Genomic DNA, 18,066 nt, shown 5'->3' with positions numbered 1-18,066 from the left:
CTCCTCGAACCAATGGTGCACGAGGCTCCTCCGATTCCATAGATGAAAAAAGAGCTACTTTGTAAGCTTTTGGATTTCCTGCTTATGTGTGAGGCACAGGTTGACTTGGAGTGATTCCAAATTTAGTCACCTTCGCTGTGATGCCTGAATTTATCTAATTGCTCTATTGGGGTGATTTCCAATGCACCTTTGGCGTGATGCCAATGGCCAGAGTGATTTCGGATAAGATATATGGTCCCTAGTGCAATCAAAAACCTTTTTCTAAGTTCAGAAGCACGAAGAGAACATCCGTAAAGAAAGAGTAAAGCAATGGGGAGAGGCTCTTTATGAAGCTGCAAACTTGTCTGGTCACGATCTTAAAAACGAGAACAGGTAACCATTTATTTTATTCAACTTTAATTATTTAACTGAAAAATGTAGCTTTCCCCCTTAGAACGCCTTTTTCTTTGCCTTTAACCCATCATATATATTTTTCCAGACTGCACACTAGGTATGTTTGTGGGTAGTGTGAGGAGTGACGTCTTGCATTAGGTGCGGGCATCGGTCTCCCTGTAACTCCTTCCACTACCTGATTTCTGCTGTCATGTTTGGTTGTTTGCCTCTCTGTAGGCTTTCTTGTTTTCCTTTGGCATCTTTCTCGGATTAATATATCAGAGTGCGCAACGAACAAGACTAACAAATATAATAAAAATATTATTAAACAAACGAGAATGCCGAAACGGCTACAAAACCCTAAGGGTGCGTTTGTTGTACGGGACTATCTCGGACTGGACTAGCTTCAGGGACTAAGTTGGACTGGTTTAGACTAGACTAAGCTGGACTAACTTAATGAAGCGTTTGATACAGTGTCAGACTAAAAAACAGGATAACAAAAAATTCTAATATTATATTTTCTCATTCATATTTTATTAATATTTTATATTATTTAATACATATTTAGTAATATTTTATTACTATCATTGTCTCTTTCTTTTGTCATTCTGGAAACTCCCATCTCCATTCCTAATTTTTTTTTCCTCTGATCTTCCTTTTTCTTCCTAATTTTGCTCCGACCCTCTCCCTCTCTTCGTCTTTTTCTTTTCCTTTCCAGTCTCTCCTCCCTCAAAACATCATCATTCATCACCCCCTTTTGTTCTCTCTTTTTTTCCCTTTCCTTTTCTTTGCTGTTTTGATTCCTCATATTCTGATTTCCCAACTTCAAATCCCACGGAAAATTGAAATCGTGCAGAGGCTCCTCTCTGCGGCGTCATAGATTTCACAACCACTCTGTTTCTCGCCCCTCCTCTGATTTTCTCAGAAAATCTCTTAATTTTTTGGGAAAAATGAAGAATTTTTCTATTGAGTTTGTTGTTGTTATCGAATTGATTTTTTTTTCTTTTCAAATTTTGGTGGTTGGATGTTGAGAATTAGGCAGTGGGTGTGGTGGGTTTCAGGTCTGGGTACAGGTGGCCAGAGTTGCAGAGAAGCAGACTTTGTACGCAGCGTGCAGACTTGCAGCAAGAAGAGGATGGAGCAACTGTCGCCGTGGTGGCCGAGTTTGAGCCGAGCTTGGATCTCGGCGGAGCAGAAAGAAAAGAAAACTAGGAGAGAGGAGGAAGGGAAGGGGGAATTGGCGAGGGGGAATGATGGTGGCTCTCGGCGTTTGTGAAAACATAGGAGCAGAGGTAGACGAGAGGGAGTTAGTCCCCGCTAATCCCATGGTTCTCGACGGGTTTGCTAGCAAGGGAGTTAGTCCCCGCGAGTCCCTTCTAATCTCATTAAACTTAGTCCCCGACTGTTAACAAACACAGGACTGGACTACTACATAGTCCAGTCCAAGCTAGTGAAAGCTAGCGAGCTCAAACAAACGCCCTCTAAGAGACTACAATAACTTATTCTCAAACTAAATTACAAGCAATATTTATAGAGAACTAAACCTAAGAAACCCTAACTCGGATGGGCTAGGCTCAAATCCTAAACTAACAAACAAAATACAAATACTAAAATAAACCTAAATACTGATATTTTCCAACACCCCCCCCACCCCTGTCAAACTCATGGCGGTACATGACATGAGTTTGCCAACAAGCAGATGTGGATGCAAGCCTCCAACTTCCGATGTCGATGCTAATACCAATACCAATACCACTATCGATGCCGATGCCGATGCCAATGCAAGATTTCAATACAAACCTAAGCAAACAAACAAAAAAAACATATTTTTTGTTTGCCCATGTGGGGGCCTCAAAAACTCCAAACAATTTTTTTTTCTTTTTCCTTTTTTTTTCTCTCTTCTTCTGGGCGAAGAGGTGCAACATCGCACCTTCTTCCTTCTTTTTCCTTTCCATGGGTTTTTTTTTCTTTCATTTTTCTTTTCCTTGCAAGCAATCAATACCAACTAACAAATCTAAAATGAACGAACGATAACGAAAACAAGCAAACAGATACCAACCCGAGGCAGATTAAATCCCGAATGATCAAACCTGCTCTAATACCAAGTTGAATATCAGAGTGCGCAACAAATAAGACTAACAAAAATAATAAAAATATTATTAAACAAACGAGAATGCCGAAATGGCTACAAAACCCTAAGAGACTACATTGTGACTAACTTATTCTCAAACTAAATTACAAGCAATATTTATAGAGAACTAAACCTAAGTCGGATAGGCTAAGTCCAAATCTTAAACTAACAAGCAAAACTCAAATACTAAAATATATATATATATATATATATATAGATATATAAATTTCCGGACTCCAGACTGCACGTCGTATTTGTGTCTCTTCCCCTCCACTTAACTATAGAATTAACACTGTTAATTATTATATGTAACTAATTAAAAAAAAAAAAACTATGAATTGAAGTAAATAAACACGAACACCCGACAACCACACCCAAACTCCGAAACCCCATCCTCTATCGCATTATTACCTTCCCCTTCACTTTCTCTTTCACATTCACACCCATTTTCCTCTCACTCCCTTCACCGTCGTCGCCAAAGCCCATGATTTCCGGCTTCAAATCGCGGCGAAGGGTCGAGATGAGCGGCTGCGATTGAAGGTCGATTTGCTGCCATATTTGCTCGGCATCGAATCCGTCAATCAAGACCTGATGTAACGGTGATTTGGAGTGATTAGCGCTTGGGACTACTTGTGCTGTGTATTAATTTTTTTTTTTGGGGTCTGTCAGTGAGAAAATCCCAGAGAGATGATTGAGAGAGGGTTTATTATCATTAGGAACAAGGTATTAAATCAAAATCAAACAATTTAGTGCTTTAGTTTTGTAAATTGTTATCAGCATTCCAAAATTTTTATTATACCCTCTAAACGTTTTTTATTAGGAAAGAAAAATACATTATGAGAAGTATATAATAAGATTTTTGGAATGCTAATAACATTTTTCTTATTTTTTTTTAATTAGTTATGTGTGTGTATATATACATATATATCTATACTAATTAATAAAACACTCATTATCAACCAAAATTCTAAGAAATTACCAGTTTAACTTTCTAATTAAAACAAAACATGAATATAAAATATGAGGCAGAAATGTAATTTCACACAACCAAATTTTGCTGTTTTTTTTTCAAAGTTTCACATACATGTAATCATAACATATCTCTAATTAAAAAAAAAAAATTTCCCACTCCCACGTTCTCTATCACTCCCTTCCTCTCTCTCCTTCTATTTCAAAAACAAAAATAAAATTTTTTATCACATACTTTTAAAGTATGCCCATATGCTAGTATATATTAAATACGTATTAATCTATTAATAGAATCTTATTTGTTAATCAAAACTTCGTAAAATTATTATTTTAATCCTCTCATCAAAATTGTACGAAAACAGAATATATGGGCAATTTAGTAATTACATACAATACAAATTTTGCTATTTTTTTACACAAACTTCAGCTGAGTAAACATAACACACCCTACTTAAAAGTTAAAAATTAGATTAAAAAATTAAGAACTGTTATTAGGACTCCAAAAATCGTATTCTACACTCCTCACAATTGTATTTTTCTATCTAATTATAAAAAATTTGGAATAAAAAATAAATTTTTTGGAATACTAATAACAATTCCTAAATAAATTAAGTAGGTTTTGTTTAAGCTCACGACTCCCACTTCAGTCCCTTCCCCTTCTTTCAAGTTCTAGGCCTAATTTTATTTCATTTTTTTTATAAAAGTTTTATTTTGTCTTAAAAAAACTGACAAATATTTTTATAAAAAGTAATACATGAATTTAATTAAAAAGTTTTATTTAGAAAAAAAAAAGTGATAAAAATATTTTTATAAAAACTAGGAGAAACTTAATATGAGTCCAATTTTATGTGCCATTATTAGTTATAGTTCAATTTTGTTTAATTTTTTGGGTTAGGTCCATGATTCATTGTCCACATAAGTTTATTTGTATTCTCTTGCCAAATTTACCCTTAAATTGACTAAGTAATACCGTTCATTTCTCTTTTCTTGTTTATCCCTCACAATATCTTTCTCTTCCTGCGTTATTTTGCCAGTAATCTTCTTTCATAATATTCCTCTTCTCCTCCCCCTTCCTATTCGAAAATTATTAAACCGTGTTCTATCGGATAATAGAATTGGGGAATGTTCAACAGTATTAAAATGCCCGAACCAAAACCAAAATAGAAAATTCAAAGTACAAGTAAAAAACAAAAAATCAAACCAGAGTGAGATGGTGAGTTGACGGCTGAAGGAGCCGAAGGAAGGGAGAGAGAGGGAGTTGACGGTAATACGACCCAAGCCAATACCTAGCTACAACCTTGACTGTGTGGCAATGGTGGGTACTGAGGAAAGGAATTGCACAGCAAGAAGAAAGGAATTTCTATTCGTTTTCAGATATCCTTGCAAGTCCACTAGCTGAGGGCCTGAGGCTTTTAAACCACCAACCAGCCATTACAATTGCGGCAGTGGCTTTTAAACCACCAACCGGCCATTACAATTGCGCCAGTGGCTTTTAAACCAGCCACCAACCAGCCATTACAATTGCGTCAGCGTCAACTGGCACAAAAGACAACTCAATTAAAACTAAGACCCACAGTTAAAAATACTATTACAATCTAGTCCTTACTCTATTACAACTTGATCCCATTTATTTAACTACTACTTCCATAGTGATCCAGGAATTCACTAATAGGCCGAATGCAAGATCATAACAGACGGCTGAAGGAGGCGAAGAGAGAGAGAGAGAGAGAGATGGAGTTGATGGCTGAAGGATGAACAAAGAGCGTGTTTGTGGAGTTGCTGTGTTGGTGTGGACAGCCGCAGCAGTAATGTTTCTGGTTTAGTTTTCAAAAAGTTCAAATCATATCATGTAACCAAATGACTGTTTTCCGTGTATTGGGCTTCAAAACTGTTTTTGGGCCCTTTTATGTTTTATGGTCCATCTTGTGTTTACTTTGTATCTGAACCATTATGTTTGTAATGCGTGTCGTTGGTAATGAATTTTACATTTTGACCCAAAAAAAAAAAAAAAACCTTCCAACTTAATGCAGCCAAATATCTTGCAAGTTAGCCTAATTGCACCAAAACCCAATTTGGCTTTTCACCCAAATAAGTGAATTTGTGTCAAATTTTACTACAAACACTGGTTGGGAGGTTTTGGTGTTTTGGGTGGGGGGGCTCTCAGTTCTACTCGATCAATCCAACCGTTGAGGTTTGGACATTTTCTTTCTATGCCCATCTTAAAATCGACATATCGACTGTTGCTGTTCTCGGAACTTAGTTTTCGATATTGCTCTCAAGGCAATGTCACTTGTCAACCCTTTGGGATTTACAGCAGAAAAAGAAAAAGAAATGAGTCATAAAAATGCCACAACCAATATACAAATCAACAACAAAATAATTGGGTTCGAGAATAAGTCTGTCTAGGTACTTTTGATTTTAATTTCTATCTGTTGGTATAACTAACATCAAGAAGGACATCCAAATCAAACTCGGAAAGTATATTTATACTTACGCATCATGGTGCGTTTCAGTTCTCATTGTTCTACATATCTCTTAACAATTAACAATTAACAATTTAATCCACTAACGTTATTTTTTCTCAAAGGAAAAAACAACCAAGACTGCAAATACTTACTTTCATGGCCTTAATATTAGTGTGCGCAAGAATGAAATTACAGTAAGCACCTCGGCTTCATTCAAAACAGTGGAATTTGAAAAGGGCATAAAGGTAATTGAAGTGTCTATCCCCTTATCCTCTGTTTTACCACCCACCCTACCCACGGATTGCATTCCATCTTCACTCCCCTCGAGTCTCCACAGCTTCTGAAACTTTCTTCGAATGGCAAGCTCTCTTTCTTTCACGCCTGTTTGTTCCTTCGCCACAAACAAACCAAGTACTATCTCTATCTCTGCAAATTTGGAAAATTTAGTTGATTGCTTTCTGTTTCTTTTTGTTAATTGAGTGAGCAATTTGATTTTTCTACAGGGGTTTTCATCGAAAGATCGATTGGCGGGAAGATTGTTCGGGTGAATGAAGTGTTTCGGAGCTCTAAAGCTGCAAACTTTCAGTCTTGGGAGGTCAAGGTGAGGCATTTCAGACGAACCCATTTTTCGAAATTTTCGAAACTGTTGCTTTGCATTGATTTCCTTTGCTCTAGCATGTTATTTGGATTGGACCTTTCTATCGACTTGTTTCAGGAAGAAATATATAGCATCGATGGGTTGTGAAATTTTATTTGTGAAAGTAAGAGTGATAAACATGTTCTTAATGTAGTTTCATGGCCGAAAGATGCCCGAGTTTCCAAGTAAATCTCTTTTAAGATTTGGTTATGAGCTTGCTAGAATGCGGGGATTGTTGGATGCCATGGAATGGTAGGATGTAATCGAAAATGTGGAAGCTTTAACAAACTATATCGGATTGAGGGGATGAATGGATGATACGAAACATTAGTCTTGATGAGTGGAACCCTATAGCAGAAAAGAATTGCTACTTTTGATTCGTGTAAGCATATGAGTAGAGGACTTCGTATGCGAATCGGTTGATAGTATATAAAGGGCTGTTCTTTTCCTCAGACTTCACTTTGGTTTTGTGTTGCAGGCTACAGACGGTACTCCAACAGCCAAAGTAAATAGCCTAGTCTGTTCAACATGTGAAGGAAACGGTAAGCAAATAACTGGTCTTTGAATATATCTTATGCTGAATATTGACTTGATACTTTAGAATGAAATTTCTGAAAGCACTCGGGCAACTATTTCCTCATTGTTTTTCGACTCTGGCATGATATATAGCTTCTTGTCTCTCTTTATCTTGGAGGAGTATGGGGCTTAATCGTCTATTTTTTTCCGAATCTGGGAAACTATGCTGACCACTAATCAGATGCTTAATTCAGAAACTAGACACATCTAATTGCAATGTCAATGTGGTTCATCAAGATCCAGAAAAAAACACACAAAGATAGCTGTTTCTTTCTCAGTTTTCCGAAGATCTTTTCTTCAGAGGAAAGAACGTTTAAATTGGAAGCTACTACTCGATACCTTATATTTTGCAAACTGATTTCTGTTATTAATAAAAGTAAAAAAAAATCAAATTGCTCATTTCGTTCTTCCATGTTTATCGGTACATGTCTTAAATTCTGTGATTGCATCATCAGTTCTCATTGCTTTCAAAATCAATTTAATGGACACAGTTTTGATTGAGTTCTTATCTTATTCATTGATGTTCTCCAGTATGTATCATATGCATAGTCAGCCTTTGTCTTGACCCTTTCGCTGAAATATTTTCTTGTTTTATTAGCATCTGAGGATTTCAGCTCACAAGTTTTTCATTTCTGATCCATCAACCAGGTGCAAAAGTGTGTAATCAATGCGAAGGTACTGGAGTTAATTCTGTAGACCACTTCAACGGACAGTTTAAGGCTGGTGGACTATGTTGGCTTTGCAGGTAACCATGTTGCTCCGAATCAAAATCTAATATCATCGTAATTTTCAGGAAGGAACGAAATTAATATTCCTAATAAAGAGATCTCAAACTTCAAATACCGCATGTTGTTCCTTCCCTTCATCTAAACCGACCAGCTTATAGTTCATCCCAATTGGATAAATCCCATTTCATCGTTAAAATGTTAGCTCGACTGTGTCTTTCACCGATTGAAATTTTTGTGATAGTTCTTTCTCATATGTGCTACCATAACATTTGACACTAGTAACCATGTTTTCTTGCAGGGGGAAGAGGGAGATTTTGTGTGGAGATTGCAATGGTGCCGGGTTTTTGGGCGGCTTCATGAGCACACTTGACAGCTAGATCGTTGTGACCTGCAAGGATATACACGATCCTTAGTAAGTCTACCAGAACAAAAAATACCAAAATATGTTGCTCAGTTTGTTGGTATGGTGAAATGTTGTACTTTGTAAACAAGTCAAGAACTCATCTCTTTGATTAGATATTGTAATATTGCTTACTGCATTTTGGTTGAATTACAGTGAGAAAGACAGACTGCGATTTTCTCTTAGTCCACCTCTTGCATCTTCATTGTAAAACGTCTTTCAAGCCTCTCACTCATGCCAATGGAACAATCCTTTTGTTTTAAGTGTTTGATTGTGGTTTATTACGCTTGATCCGTCGTTACCAAAATCATACGTAAAAAAAACTTATGCCTGAACTTGTCGAACTTGTCGAACTTGTGGGAGGCAGCAGCAGCAACCTTCAGCCTTGAACCATCCCGTTCGTCCCTCGGCATCCAGTGACCCATTTCCGCCAAATCAACTTCCCTCGCAATGTATTTTCCTCCTGTTTAGTTGCGGAGGAAACCGCATTGAAATGTTGCATCCCAAGTGAAGCTCAGCTTAAATTTGTAATTTCTGTGTGTTTTGTCGCATTTCTCGGAAACCAAACAGCCATGTTATGCTTAAATTATGCTCTTTAGTTTTTCCTGGTTGGTATCTACCATCTATTTAGATAGAGATATTTTTAGTGTTCTTCAACTTTTATTATGAAACACGCCCGGACACCGAGTGCAAGAAAAATAAAATCATAAAGATCACTTATGCGTAATGCCAAACAAAATAAGGAAAATTAAAGAGAAAAAACTCTGAAAATTTTGAGTTTTAACAATAAGAACAAAATAAAAGGTAAAACATATAGTACCAGAATTAACTTTTTATTGTAAAAATATGATTTTTTTGTTAAAGTAATTAGTCCCGGAAATTTTTCGTTAAGTTCCCAACAAAATAACCACACTATAAAAAACAACAATAACAACCAAGTCCCCTTATCCCACTAAATAGTATCGACTACATAAATTTTACGATTTTGCGTAAGTCTTTCGATAAGATCAAGTACATAATAACTAATGGACTCCTAATTAATTAACTATTACTAATTAATTAACTACATCTATCCATGACGACACAGATTGTGTCCAAACCACACTCGGTTGGGCAGGAAGGTGTTGAAGTCAAAGATAATAGGGTTTGTATGTGGACCCGAGATCTTGACGAACTCAGGTTTCCAACCGTCGGATCCATTCCTCAGAAGGTTGAGATAACAGATGTCGCGCGCACATGGCCCGTCTATGTGGAACTTATCGGAGGAGCACATCTCAAACGTCCTTGAAACTGGATCATCAAGCCTCTTTGCATACACCTAGTTATGCGGATAAAATATAAAGTAAAAGTGACCAAAGCGCTTATGAGTATAAATACTTTTGAGAGAAGCACTTCGAAAACGGAACCTAATTAGTGGTGGTATTACCAACCTCATTGCCGTGAGCATCACCATAAGCAAGGCTGATCCTGTCTCTAGTGGAGGTGGTGGAAGAGCAGCTGGTTTTTATGATCACTGTGTAAGGGCAGCTCCTCTTGGCCTGCAGAGCCGGAGTGAGAGAACTAGAAGCAGCATGCAAACGCAAGAACCCTAACCCTAAAAGGGCAAAAACAAGAGAAAACACAACTTGTTCTGGTTTGATCATGTTTTCCTGTAAATTTCTCTCCTTTTGATTCCAGAAGATGATGAGAAACCAGGTGGGTTTGTGGCTGTTTTATACACTCCTGTATACTCCACTACTTTTCACGAGTCTTTATGGAAAATGACAAGTCGGTTACTGTCTCTTGGTTTGCTCACATTTTTTGTTCCCTTCATGCCCCCGGATAACCATGGTTAATGTACATAATCAATATGATATTTCGTGCAAATGAATATCTGAATTTTTTGTCCAAAATGTTCTTATTTTATTGATACAAAACTGTACAAAGCGGTATGCCTTGGCATATAAATCTTCTTTTTGAGTTTTATTTGTAACTGTAAAAATGTGAAGACAAAATCTCATATCGATAAGGTGCAAAGATTTATAAGATGTGAGGTACTTTCTACATTGTCAATTGATTTTATAAATGAACCTCAATTTTTTCATGGTATAAGAATATGTACGTGCTCTACAAGTAAAGTATGAGGCGTGTGAAAATTAGGTTTGAAAATTCGTCACACGTGCTTAAGAAGGCATGTGAGAATAAAATTCCACGTCATTGAAAGACAAATCAATGCAAGGATTTATAAAATGTTGGATTACTTCTTATGTAACCAATTAGTTTTACGAGAGAACTTCAATTTCTCAAAGAAACTGTGGCTTTACAAGTAAAGTATGAGGGATATAACGGTAATTCGCTCATATAGCACTGCAAGCGTACTGACTGACACACTGAATCTCCGATGCTCAATTAACATCTTTTGATGCAATATTTACTGAATACTGAAAGCTCACCGAGGGAAAAATGGTAATTCCATCTTATTTTGCCAGGTCACTTGAATCATATGCGACCGAGAGATTCACTCTGAATTTTTGTGTCTGAAGTTCGTGAATTTTTGTGTCCGGAGTTCGTGAACTGAGATCGAAATTGTTTTAGAGAGAGAGAGAGAGAGAGAGAGAGAGAGAGAGATCCGTGTAAGTTTTTAGGTTTTGTGAAGGGGCCAATGAAATGGACAAATAAGGGTCGTAGAGCTGAAATTAAGTGGTCATGATCCTTCAGTTAGTGGGAGTACAAACACAGAAATCGAAAGTGAACTTGATCGATCAAGTAGCAGTATTCAAAGCCTATCATGTACATTGTATATTTTAATTTGCTGACATGACATCAATTAACTTGAAATATTGTTAGCTTAGCATTTCATTGCATCTTGATTCTTAAAAAAACCCCATTGGAAACTAGTTTTCAAAAACCGAGTAAAGAAGAAAAGAAGGTGCGGAAATCAATTTTTCTTAAATTAAAAAGGGCTATGCCAAATCTTATTTACGTATTGAAAACAATTGTTTTTCTTTAAGCACAGTAATTGTAATGTCATGTCTCCATCGACAGTTTCCAAAGATTACAACAGCTGCACTGGGAGCAACACAATCATACCAAGTGTGGCAATGGCAATGGCATCATGATAATATGAGACGCAGAATCTCTCCCGAATGTTTGAACGATTTCTCGGTTTCTTCCAAGCAGTGGTTCTTCTCCTCCCTCGTCCAGCTCTGTCGATGCACGCATGTAAAAGTTAAATCAAAGCAAAGAGATGCACATAAGAAGATTTGAAGCAGCAAATTAAATCTACCTCTGCAACTTTATTCAACTTCTCCCTCACATTCTGCAGCAGTTGGGGAAGCTCGCCGTCCCATTTGTAGAATTCCAAGTCCTTTTTGTCTAGTATCATTTCCGCCACCTGAAATTGGGTGACAACAAAATCGAACATGTGTTTGAGACTCGAGAGCTTGAGCTGAGAAAATCAATGGTTTTCTACACGCATAAACGGTTTCTACACGCATAAATCAAAAGCTAGTTATTCATCAATTAGCTATATTGCTATGAACTTAAGTGGACGGCCAATAGTTATTCATCAATTAGCTATATTCCAAGTCCCCGTGCCCTACTTCGGACACTCAACCTGCTCACAAACCAGAGCCAATGTGACATACTCTATGACATGTTTACATGTTAAAATGAGTGGACATGCTTTCCGGCCATTATTTACGTACCTTTTTCCCAATCATTCGCCCGCCAGCTGAATGAGCGAAGTATATATTGTAGAAGTGGCAAATAAATGCTTGAGGATCCTTCTCCGACAGTTCCTTAAGATACTCCGCGTACGTAACACCAGGAGTAGAAGGTTCTGGTATGGCATAACCTTGCTCCTTAAACCACTCCAAATCTTTTGCCAACTTTTCGGACCTTTCCAATCCAGTATTTCTGAACTTGTTGTCTATAGCCAAAAAAGAAAATAGTACAACAACATTACGAGTTAGCTCAGTCACGGCATACATTAACATACTAACAGTACACAAGTACATGTAATTTTGCAAAACTCAGATACATTCATGAACATTTGGAATCTAAGCGGAAGTTCCCGTTATATGAATCCTTAGTTTCCTCATTTCGTTATTCATATCTAAGGGCTCAAACTATTTGATGATAAACAAAACCGAACAAGAATAAACCGTGTTGCTCCGATAAAGTACAGACTGCAAAATTTGAGTGGCAGAACCAATTGTTTGAGAGGAAAACTAATGTAAAGGGCTAGCTACTAATCCTGAGTAATGGAAGGAAAGCGGTATCTCAAACGAATACATTCACAAAGTGAACAGAGAAATTACTAGCAATCCAACTATAATAGCACACAAACAAAGCTATAAAAAGTTGCCTGACGGGGAAACATTCTACCGGGCAGATTGTCGAAGAAAATTTTATCTAATATGGTAAACTGATGCATATATATAACTCGATTTCTTTGAAACATACATGATCAATAACACCTAATGAACACAAACTGATTAACAATGCCTCGGAGCTATAAAACGCGAAATCAAATACGCAAACACGATGAAAAAAGCAATCCACAGAGCCAAAGTATAACATGATCATCCAACACCCAACACACATGATCGAAATCCAAACTTTAACAACCATATTAAAGCCAATATCTTCAACAGAGAAACAACACCCAGAAAACATTCATACAAATACAAATTTGAATTCAAACAACCCCCAAAATAATTCGAGCTTTCAATCTAAAAACAATCAAAAAATTACTCACAAGAAGGAAATGGAGCTTTTTCAACAATCTCTTCAAGGGTATCATAAACCAACTTGCTATCCACCAAAAACTTCAAATACCCATCGACTGTTGGCTCCCACTTGGCCACCGGCCCCTCCTGCGGCTCCTTCACCTCCTTCTCCCCCTCCTTCGCCTGGTCCCTGGTGTGCAACTTCATCGCCACAAACCTCATCTCCTCCACGAACCCCTTCGCCTCCCCCGGGTACCTCTTCTTCGCCTTCTCGGCCGTGGTAGCGGAAACCACCCCGGACGCCGCCGCCGCCTTCGTGGGCACTCTGAAACTCATCCTCCGGAACGAAACAGAGAACTTGTTCACCAATAAACCGGACCTCAAATTTGGTGGTAACTTGAACTGGGTTTTGTTGAAAAGCAATTGGGATTGCGAAACCGGTGTTAAAGAAGCCATTGCAGAAAGTCCAAAGCTTGTAGGAAGAGCAAGTGAGTCGATTGAGTGTTCGAAAACGATGCGTGAACGGAAATTTCAGATTGAAAAAACACAATAAAATAAAAGCAACAGTGACCTTCACGTACTCTTCAAGGCAAAGCGATGGATAATATTTATAAATAAAAAAAAAAAAATTTAAATCGGATTTAATAAAAAAAAATCGAGAATGTTGAAGTCGGTGCAGCGTGGGGTGATGGGTTGCGAACTTGCGAGCGTTGGGTCTCTCTGCGCTTTGTTTCTATCAAGATTCAAACTTTCGAGAAAAGGGAGGCTCTGTTTTCTTGCTTTTTTTTTTCCTGCGTTGGAATTCTAATTTTGCTGCTGAGCCTTTGTTCTTCTGGTTCACGGTTCTTGGTTGGTGGATAGAAGAGAGGAGGATTGTATGCGACGTCGTTTGGCTTGTTTGTTTTGTAAATACGATTGGTAGATGTTTGTGGCTTGGGGACTACTGTGCCGTGGGCAAGTGTGGAACAACATTTGGACTTACTTCTCTGTTCTTTTCTTCTTCGTAAGGACAAGAAACGTCGCGTTGATTTGTTAGCGCCGATTTGGGAAGGTGGTGTTCACACATTTTTATTAATTTTGATTATTAATCTTAATTCATTTGGTTTTAGAATTGAAAATTATAAATAGTGTATAAAAAGTGAAAGTGTGTGTGTGAAAAAAGCTACTCATTCGGAATTGATTGGTTAGAAAACACAAAGGTTTTAATAGGATAATAATGGTAAGAGGTCTTAAAGTCGATTCTTGCTAAAAACGAATTTGAATCAATTTATTCTTTTTTTCCTTTCACAAACTTGGCCCACTTTTGGCCTTTTCTTTTTCATTTATTTATTTACTATTATTTTTTTAGACAAACGATATTATCTACATTAAAGTGGTAGATGAGTGGGCTGGGCCTCACAATGAGTTACTAATAATGTGGTTTAAATTTTTTTTTGACGAAACTCAAACTTAAAACCTCACACTTACAAATGAAGAGGAATATCACTACACCATAATATTAAATGGTATATAATGCTATTTATACACTTATTGTTACTTCTTTTACACACTCATGTTAATTTTGGTAATTGATATTTTTGAATACAATCAAAAGACCAAAAATTGAAAAAAGTGTGTGAGAAGTAAAAATGTATGTGTGAATAACATACTTCTTTGGAACTTCTTTTTTTAGATGACTTAGGGAAATATATTTATTATACTGGAAGACAAGTAGACAACAAAGACGCTTTGGCCGAGTGGTTAAGGCGTGTGCCTGCTAAGTACATGGGGTTTCCCCGCGAGAGTTCGAATCTCTCAGGCGTCGATCATTTTTTTTAATTTTCAATAGTTTTGGAAGGTCTGGGCCCTCTTTTTAATGGGCTCAATAAGAGTTATATCCATGTATTGCCCACAAAAAGAAAAAAGGCCCAAGCATTACTACACTACTTAAATCCAATATATAAGAATGTGTATTCGAACTTTGAGTGAAAAGATATAAGCACACAACTTTGACTTACGGCCCTAACTTGTATTTGATAAAATACTCGTTTGAACAAAGAAGAGTTATCAAAGTTGATTTCAGTTGATCTGTCACACCATTACGTGATATTATCAATCCACATATTATAACACGTATATTAGTTATGCTACTTATCAATGTCACCGTCACACTCAACATTTCTCCACGCATACAAAATATAAACCCTAGCAATCCCCTAAAGTTGCCAGCATAGTTTTTATCTTACGAGTTAAATCATCCCCCCAAACCCTTTGATCCGACTCCAAAATTTGCCTTTCCATCCTTCACATTCTTAAAGAAGCTTATATCAAATTTGGATTGGCTGCCCTTGTCCAGTGCCACCGGGTGGTGCAGTCGCCATTTTTCGGGCAAAGAGCTTGGAGCTGTGCTAGGAGCCTAGGAATGCTTGGTTTATGGTCGGGTCAGAGTTACCAGTGGATGTGAAATTGTAGAGCCGGTATCGGATAAATTGGCAGGGCGTTTCGCCAATGGTATGTGCCCCTGCAAGCAATTTCCCCATTAATATATATGAATGGGACGTTCGTTTTTTATTAAGTGATAGATTGTTGATAAAGTATCGATAAGTTGTCTAAGTTTTATTACCGGTAGCATGTTAATAGCAAAACGTGTCTAAGAGAGTTTGGTTACTACCTAGGGTTATGAGATCATGATCGTCGAGGCCTTTAGCAACATATTTTTGCCTTTGGGCAGCAACAGAATCGAGAGGAGAAGGTAGGTTTTGAGGCTTGAGATGACAAAGAGGTGCCGCCATGCCTTCTTTTGGTAGGCACTGTCCAACTTGGACCGTCACTCTGAAATTAATAGACTAAGAGAACACTAATCAGATACCAGTAAACTTGGGGTGGCTAATGGTATCTTATATAGAAAACGCTTAAGACGCGTGTTGAGAGGCTAGTCAATTACTAAGTCAATGAAATCTTGAGCAGCCAATGCCAAAATATCGGCACACTAGAAGATACAAGGCCTCTACTTGAGCTTTTGCCTCATCAATCACTTCGAATCCTTCCAACCTGAGATCTGGCAAGGCGTTCCTCTCAGCCGAAGCACTCTTGATAAAAAACCGAACCATCAAAACCCTGCAAAACATGAACACAAAATGACTCAAGTTAACAAAATTAATGAAGATGCATACGTAGATTAGATCAGTTGGTTAAAACAGTGTGCTAACATACAAGAACGAATCAATCGTGGAAGTGAAGCCTAAGCAAGCCTGCACCATGTACCACTACTCTTGTTTATACTTGGAATGCTTGCCTTGTTCCATTGGAATTTCATGAAATATCCTTTATTAGTGGAACGTGTGGGGCCATGTATGTAAACTTCAAATTTTACGGATATGAAAACTTCATAGGGAAGCTTTTACGAAGGCATGAAATTTCCTTATTTGGATTCTACTCGACCTCACGCAGGTCAGACACTTATAAAATACGTTTCACGGTATTTGGATGTCATTCAATCCCACACAAGTACAACATTCTATAGAAAATCTTAATGTATATTTCATTGTCAAAACAGTTTACAAGATTAAGCATAAATAGAAGAATAATCGGGAAAAAAAGAGGAGAGGGGGACAATGGCAGCTAAGCAAGTCAGCTAAGCAAGCATGAAAGTATGATGACCTCCACATTCTCTAACACATGCTTTACAGCTTATTAACAAGCTTTACACAGAAGAGGGAATAACACAGCTCACTAAACCCTAGCTAAACACAGCTTTACAGCTATTAGGGTTTAAAGAATATTCAATAATATTCAATACTCCCCCTCAAGCTGGATCGAGAGATTTTCTGGATCCAAGCTTGAAGAGAATACGATCAAGTTGAGAAGAAGGAAGGGGCTTGGTGAACACATCGGCTAGTTGATCACTGGAGCGAACAAATGCAGTTTGTAACAGCTTGGACTGGACTTGGTTGCGGACGAAATGACAGTCAACCTCGATATGCTTTGTTCGTTCATGAAAGACGGGGTTGGCAGCAATATGCATCGCTGCTTGATTCTCACAGTGGAGGAGAATTGGCTTGGAAGAGATGATGTCAAGATCATGTAGCAAACTCTTTAGCCAAATTAGTTCGCATGCAGTAGATGCCATTGCACGGTACTCAGCTTCTGCGCTGGACCGAGCTACAACAGATTGCTTTTTGCTCTTCCACGTGACGAGGTTACCACCTACAAGAGTGCAGTAACCAGTTGTGGACTTGCGATCAAGGACGTTGCCTGCCCAATCAGAGTCTGTGTATCCTTCAATGGTGAAGTGTCCGTTGTTTTGCATGAAAATCCCGGTAGACATTGAGCTTTTTAAGTATCGAAGGATCCTTTTAACTAGTTGCAGATGATGAGATGTGGGAGAATGCATGAACTGGCTGACAAAGCTAACAGCATAAGCAATGTCAGGTCGAGTTATAGTCAAATAGATAAGTTTTCCTACCAACCTTTGATACTCCGATACATTTTCAAGCTGGATGCCTGAGGTTTCATGCTTGAAATTTGTTGGTAGAGGTGTTTTAGCAGGTTTGCAATGCATCATATTGGCTTCTTCTAAAAGATCGAGAACGTACTTTTGTTGATTTAGAAACAACCCCGTTGGAGATTGATCCATTTCGATTCCGAGAAAGTATCTAAGTCTGCTGAGATCTTTGATTGAGAATGTTGAATGTAAGGTGGCTTTGAGAGCATTGATTTCTTCTGGATTATCTCCTGTGACAATGAGATCATCAACATAAATAAGTACCACCAATCTTCCATGTGTGCCAAGCCTAGTGAACATTGAAGAATCTGCATTGCTTCGTTTAAAACCGGATGACATAAGGACAGAGCTTAGTTTTGAGTACCAAGCCCTTGGAGATTGCTTGAGACCGTAAATGGCCTTGTGAAGCTTGCATACTACTCCTTGTTCCTTCTCTTGTTCATGACCAGGTGGTAGGCGCATGTACACTTCTTCTTCCAACTCTCCATGAAGAAAAGCGTTTTTTACATCCATTTGATGTAGAGACCATTGTGAATTGATAGCCACCGAAAGAAGAACTCTAACTGTGTTCATCTTTGCCACCGGGGCAAAGG

The 18,066-nt window shown here is 37.8% G+C and overlaps 5 protein-coding genes and 1 non-coding gene across 10 annotated transcripts in view; 3 read left to right on the top strand and 3 right to left on the bottom strand.

Moving 5' to 3' along the window:
• Positions 1 to 40, bottom strand: part of LOC139189702 (uncharacterized) — a 903-nt gene extending 863 nt beyond the window's left edge. Inside the window, exon 1 of the mRNA XM_070808831.1 lies at positions 1 to 40. This exon is cut by the window's left edge and continues 284 nt beyond it. Within this exon, the coding sequence (XP_070664932.1) occupies positions 1 to 40 (40 nt within the window).
• Positions 1 to 5,330, top strand: part of LOC103452349 (disease resistance protein RPV1-like) — a 25,455-nt gene extending 20,125 nt beyond the window's left edge. For 3 of the 5 annotated variants that reach the window (XR_011571639.1, XR_011571659.1, XR_011571649.1), the window contains exon 7: positions 5,131 to 5,330. The gene's annotated coding sequence lies outside the window, so the exon portion shown is untranslated. Of the gene's footprint in view, positions 1 to 5,122 lie in introns of all 5 variants that reach the window. The other 2 variants (XR_011571638.1, XR_011571647.1) reach the window with 1 other exon arrangement.
• Positions 5,331 to 6,035: 705 nt separating this feature from the next.
• On the top strand, positions 6,036 to 8,463 carry LOC103448094 (protein BUNDLE SHEATH DEFECTIVE 2, chloroplastic-like). The gene is made up of 5 exons (XM_008387333.4): positions 6,036 to 6,348; positions 6,441 to 6,538; positions 7,053 to 7,116; positions 7,799 to 7,895; positions 8,177 to 8,463. Exons 1-5 carry the CDS (start codon positions 6,294 to 6,296, stop codon positions 8,253 to 8,255), a joined length of 393 nt encoding a protein of 130 aa, XP_008385555.2. The 5' UTR covers positions 6,036 to 6,293; the 3' UTR covers positions 8,256 to 8,463.
• Positions 8,464 to 9,222: 759 nt separating this feature from the next.
• LOC103448101 (embryo-specific protein ATS3A-like) lies at positions 9,223 to 10,010 on the bottom strand. Its single transcript, XM_008387340.4, has 2 exons — positions 9,709 to 10,010; positions 9,223 to 9,596 (listed from the first exon to the last, which is right to left on the bottom strand). The coding sequence occupies exons 1-2, from the start codon at positions 9,919 to 9,921 to the stop codon at positions 9,348 to 9,350; spliced, it is 462 nt and encodes a 153-aa protein (XP_008385562.2). The 5' UTR covers positions 9,922 to 10,010; the 3' UTR covers positions 9,223 to 9,347.
• A 1,177-nt stretch (positions 10,011 to 11,187) lies between these two features.
• LOC103448109 (heme oxygenase 1, chloroplastic-like) lies at positions 11,188 to 13,957 on the bottom strand. The gene is made up of 4 exons (XM_008387351.4): positions 13,020 to 13,957; positions 11,965 to 12,188; positions 11,544 to 11,651; positions 11,188 to 11,463 (listed from the first exon to the last, which is right to left on the bottom strand). Exons 1-4 carry the CDS (start codon positions 13,444 to 13,446, stop codon positions 11,371 to 11,373), a joined length of 852 nt encoding a protein of 283 aa, XP_008385573.2. The 5' UTR covers positions 13,447 to 13,957; the 3' UTR covers positions 11,188 to 11,370.
• Positions 13,958 to 14,712: 755 nt separating this feature from the next.
• TRNAS-GCU (transfer RNA serine (anticodon GCU)) lies at positions 14,713 to 14,794 on the top strand. Its single transcript has one exon. It is a non-coding gene; the product is annotated as a tRNA-Ser (tRNA).
• Positions 14,795 to 18,066: the final 3,272 nt, after the last annotated feature.

Source organism: Malus domestica, chromosome 02 (assembly GCF_042453785.1).
Source record: "Malus domestica chromosome 02, GDT2T_hap1".
Taxonomy (NCBI): Eukaryota; Viridiplantae; Streptophyta; class Magnoliopsida; order Rosales; family Rosaceae; genus Malus; species Malus domestica.
Note: the sequence above shows the minus strand (reverse complement) of the source record. Positions and strands in the feature narration are given on the sequence as shown.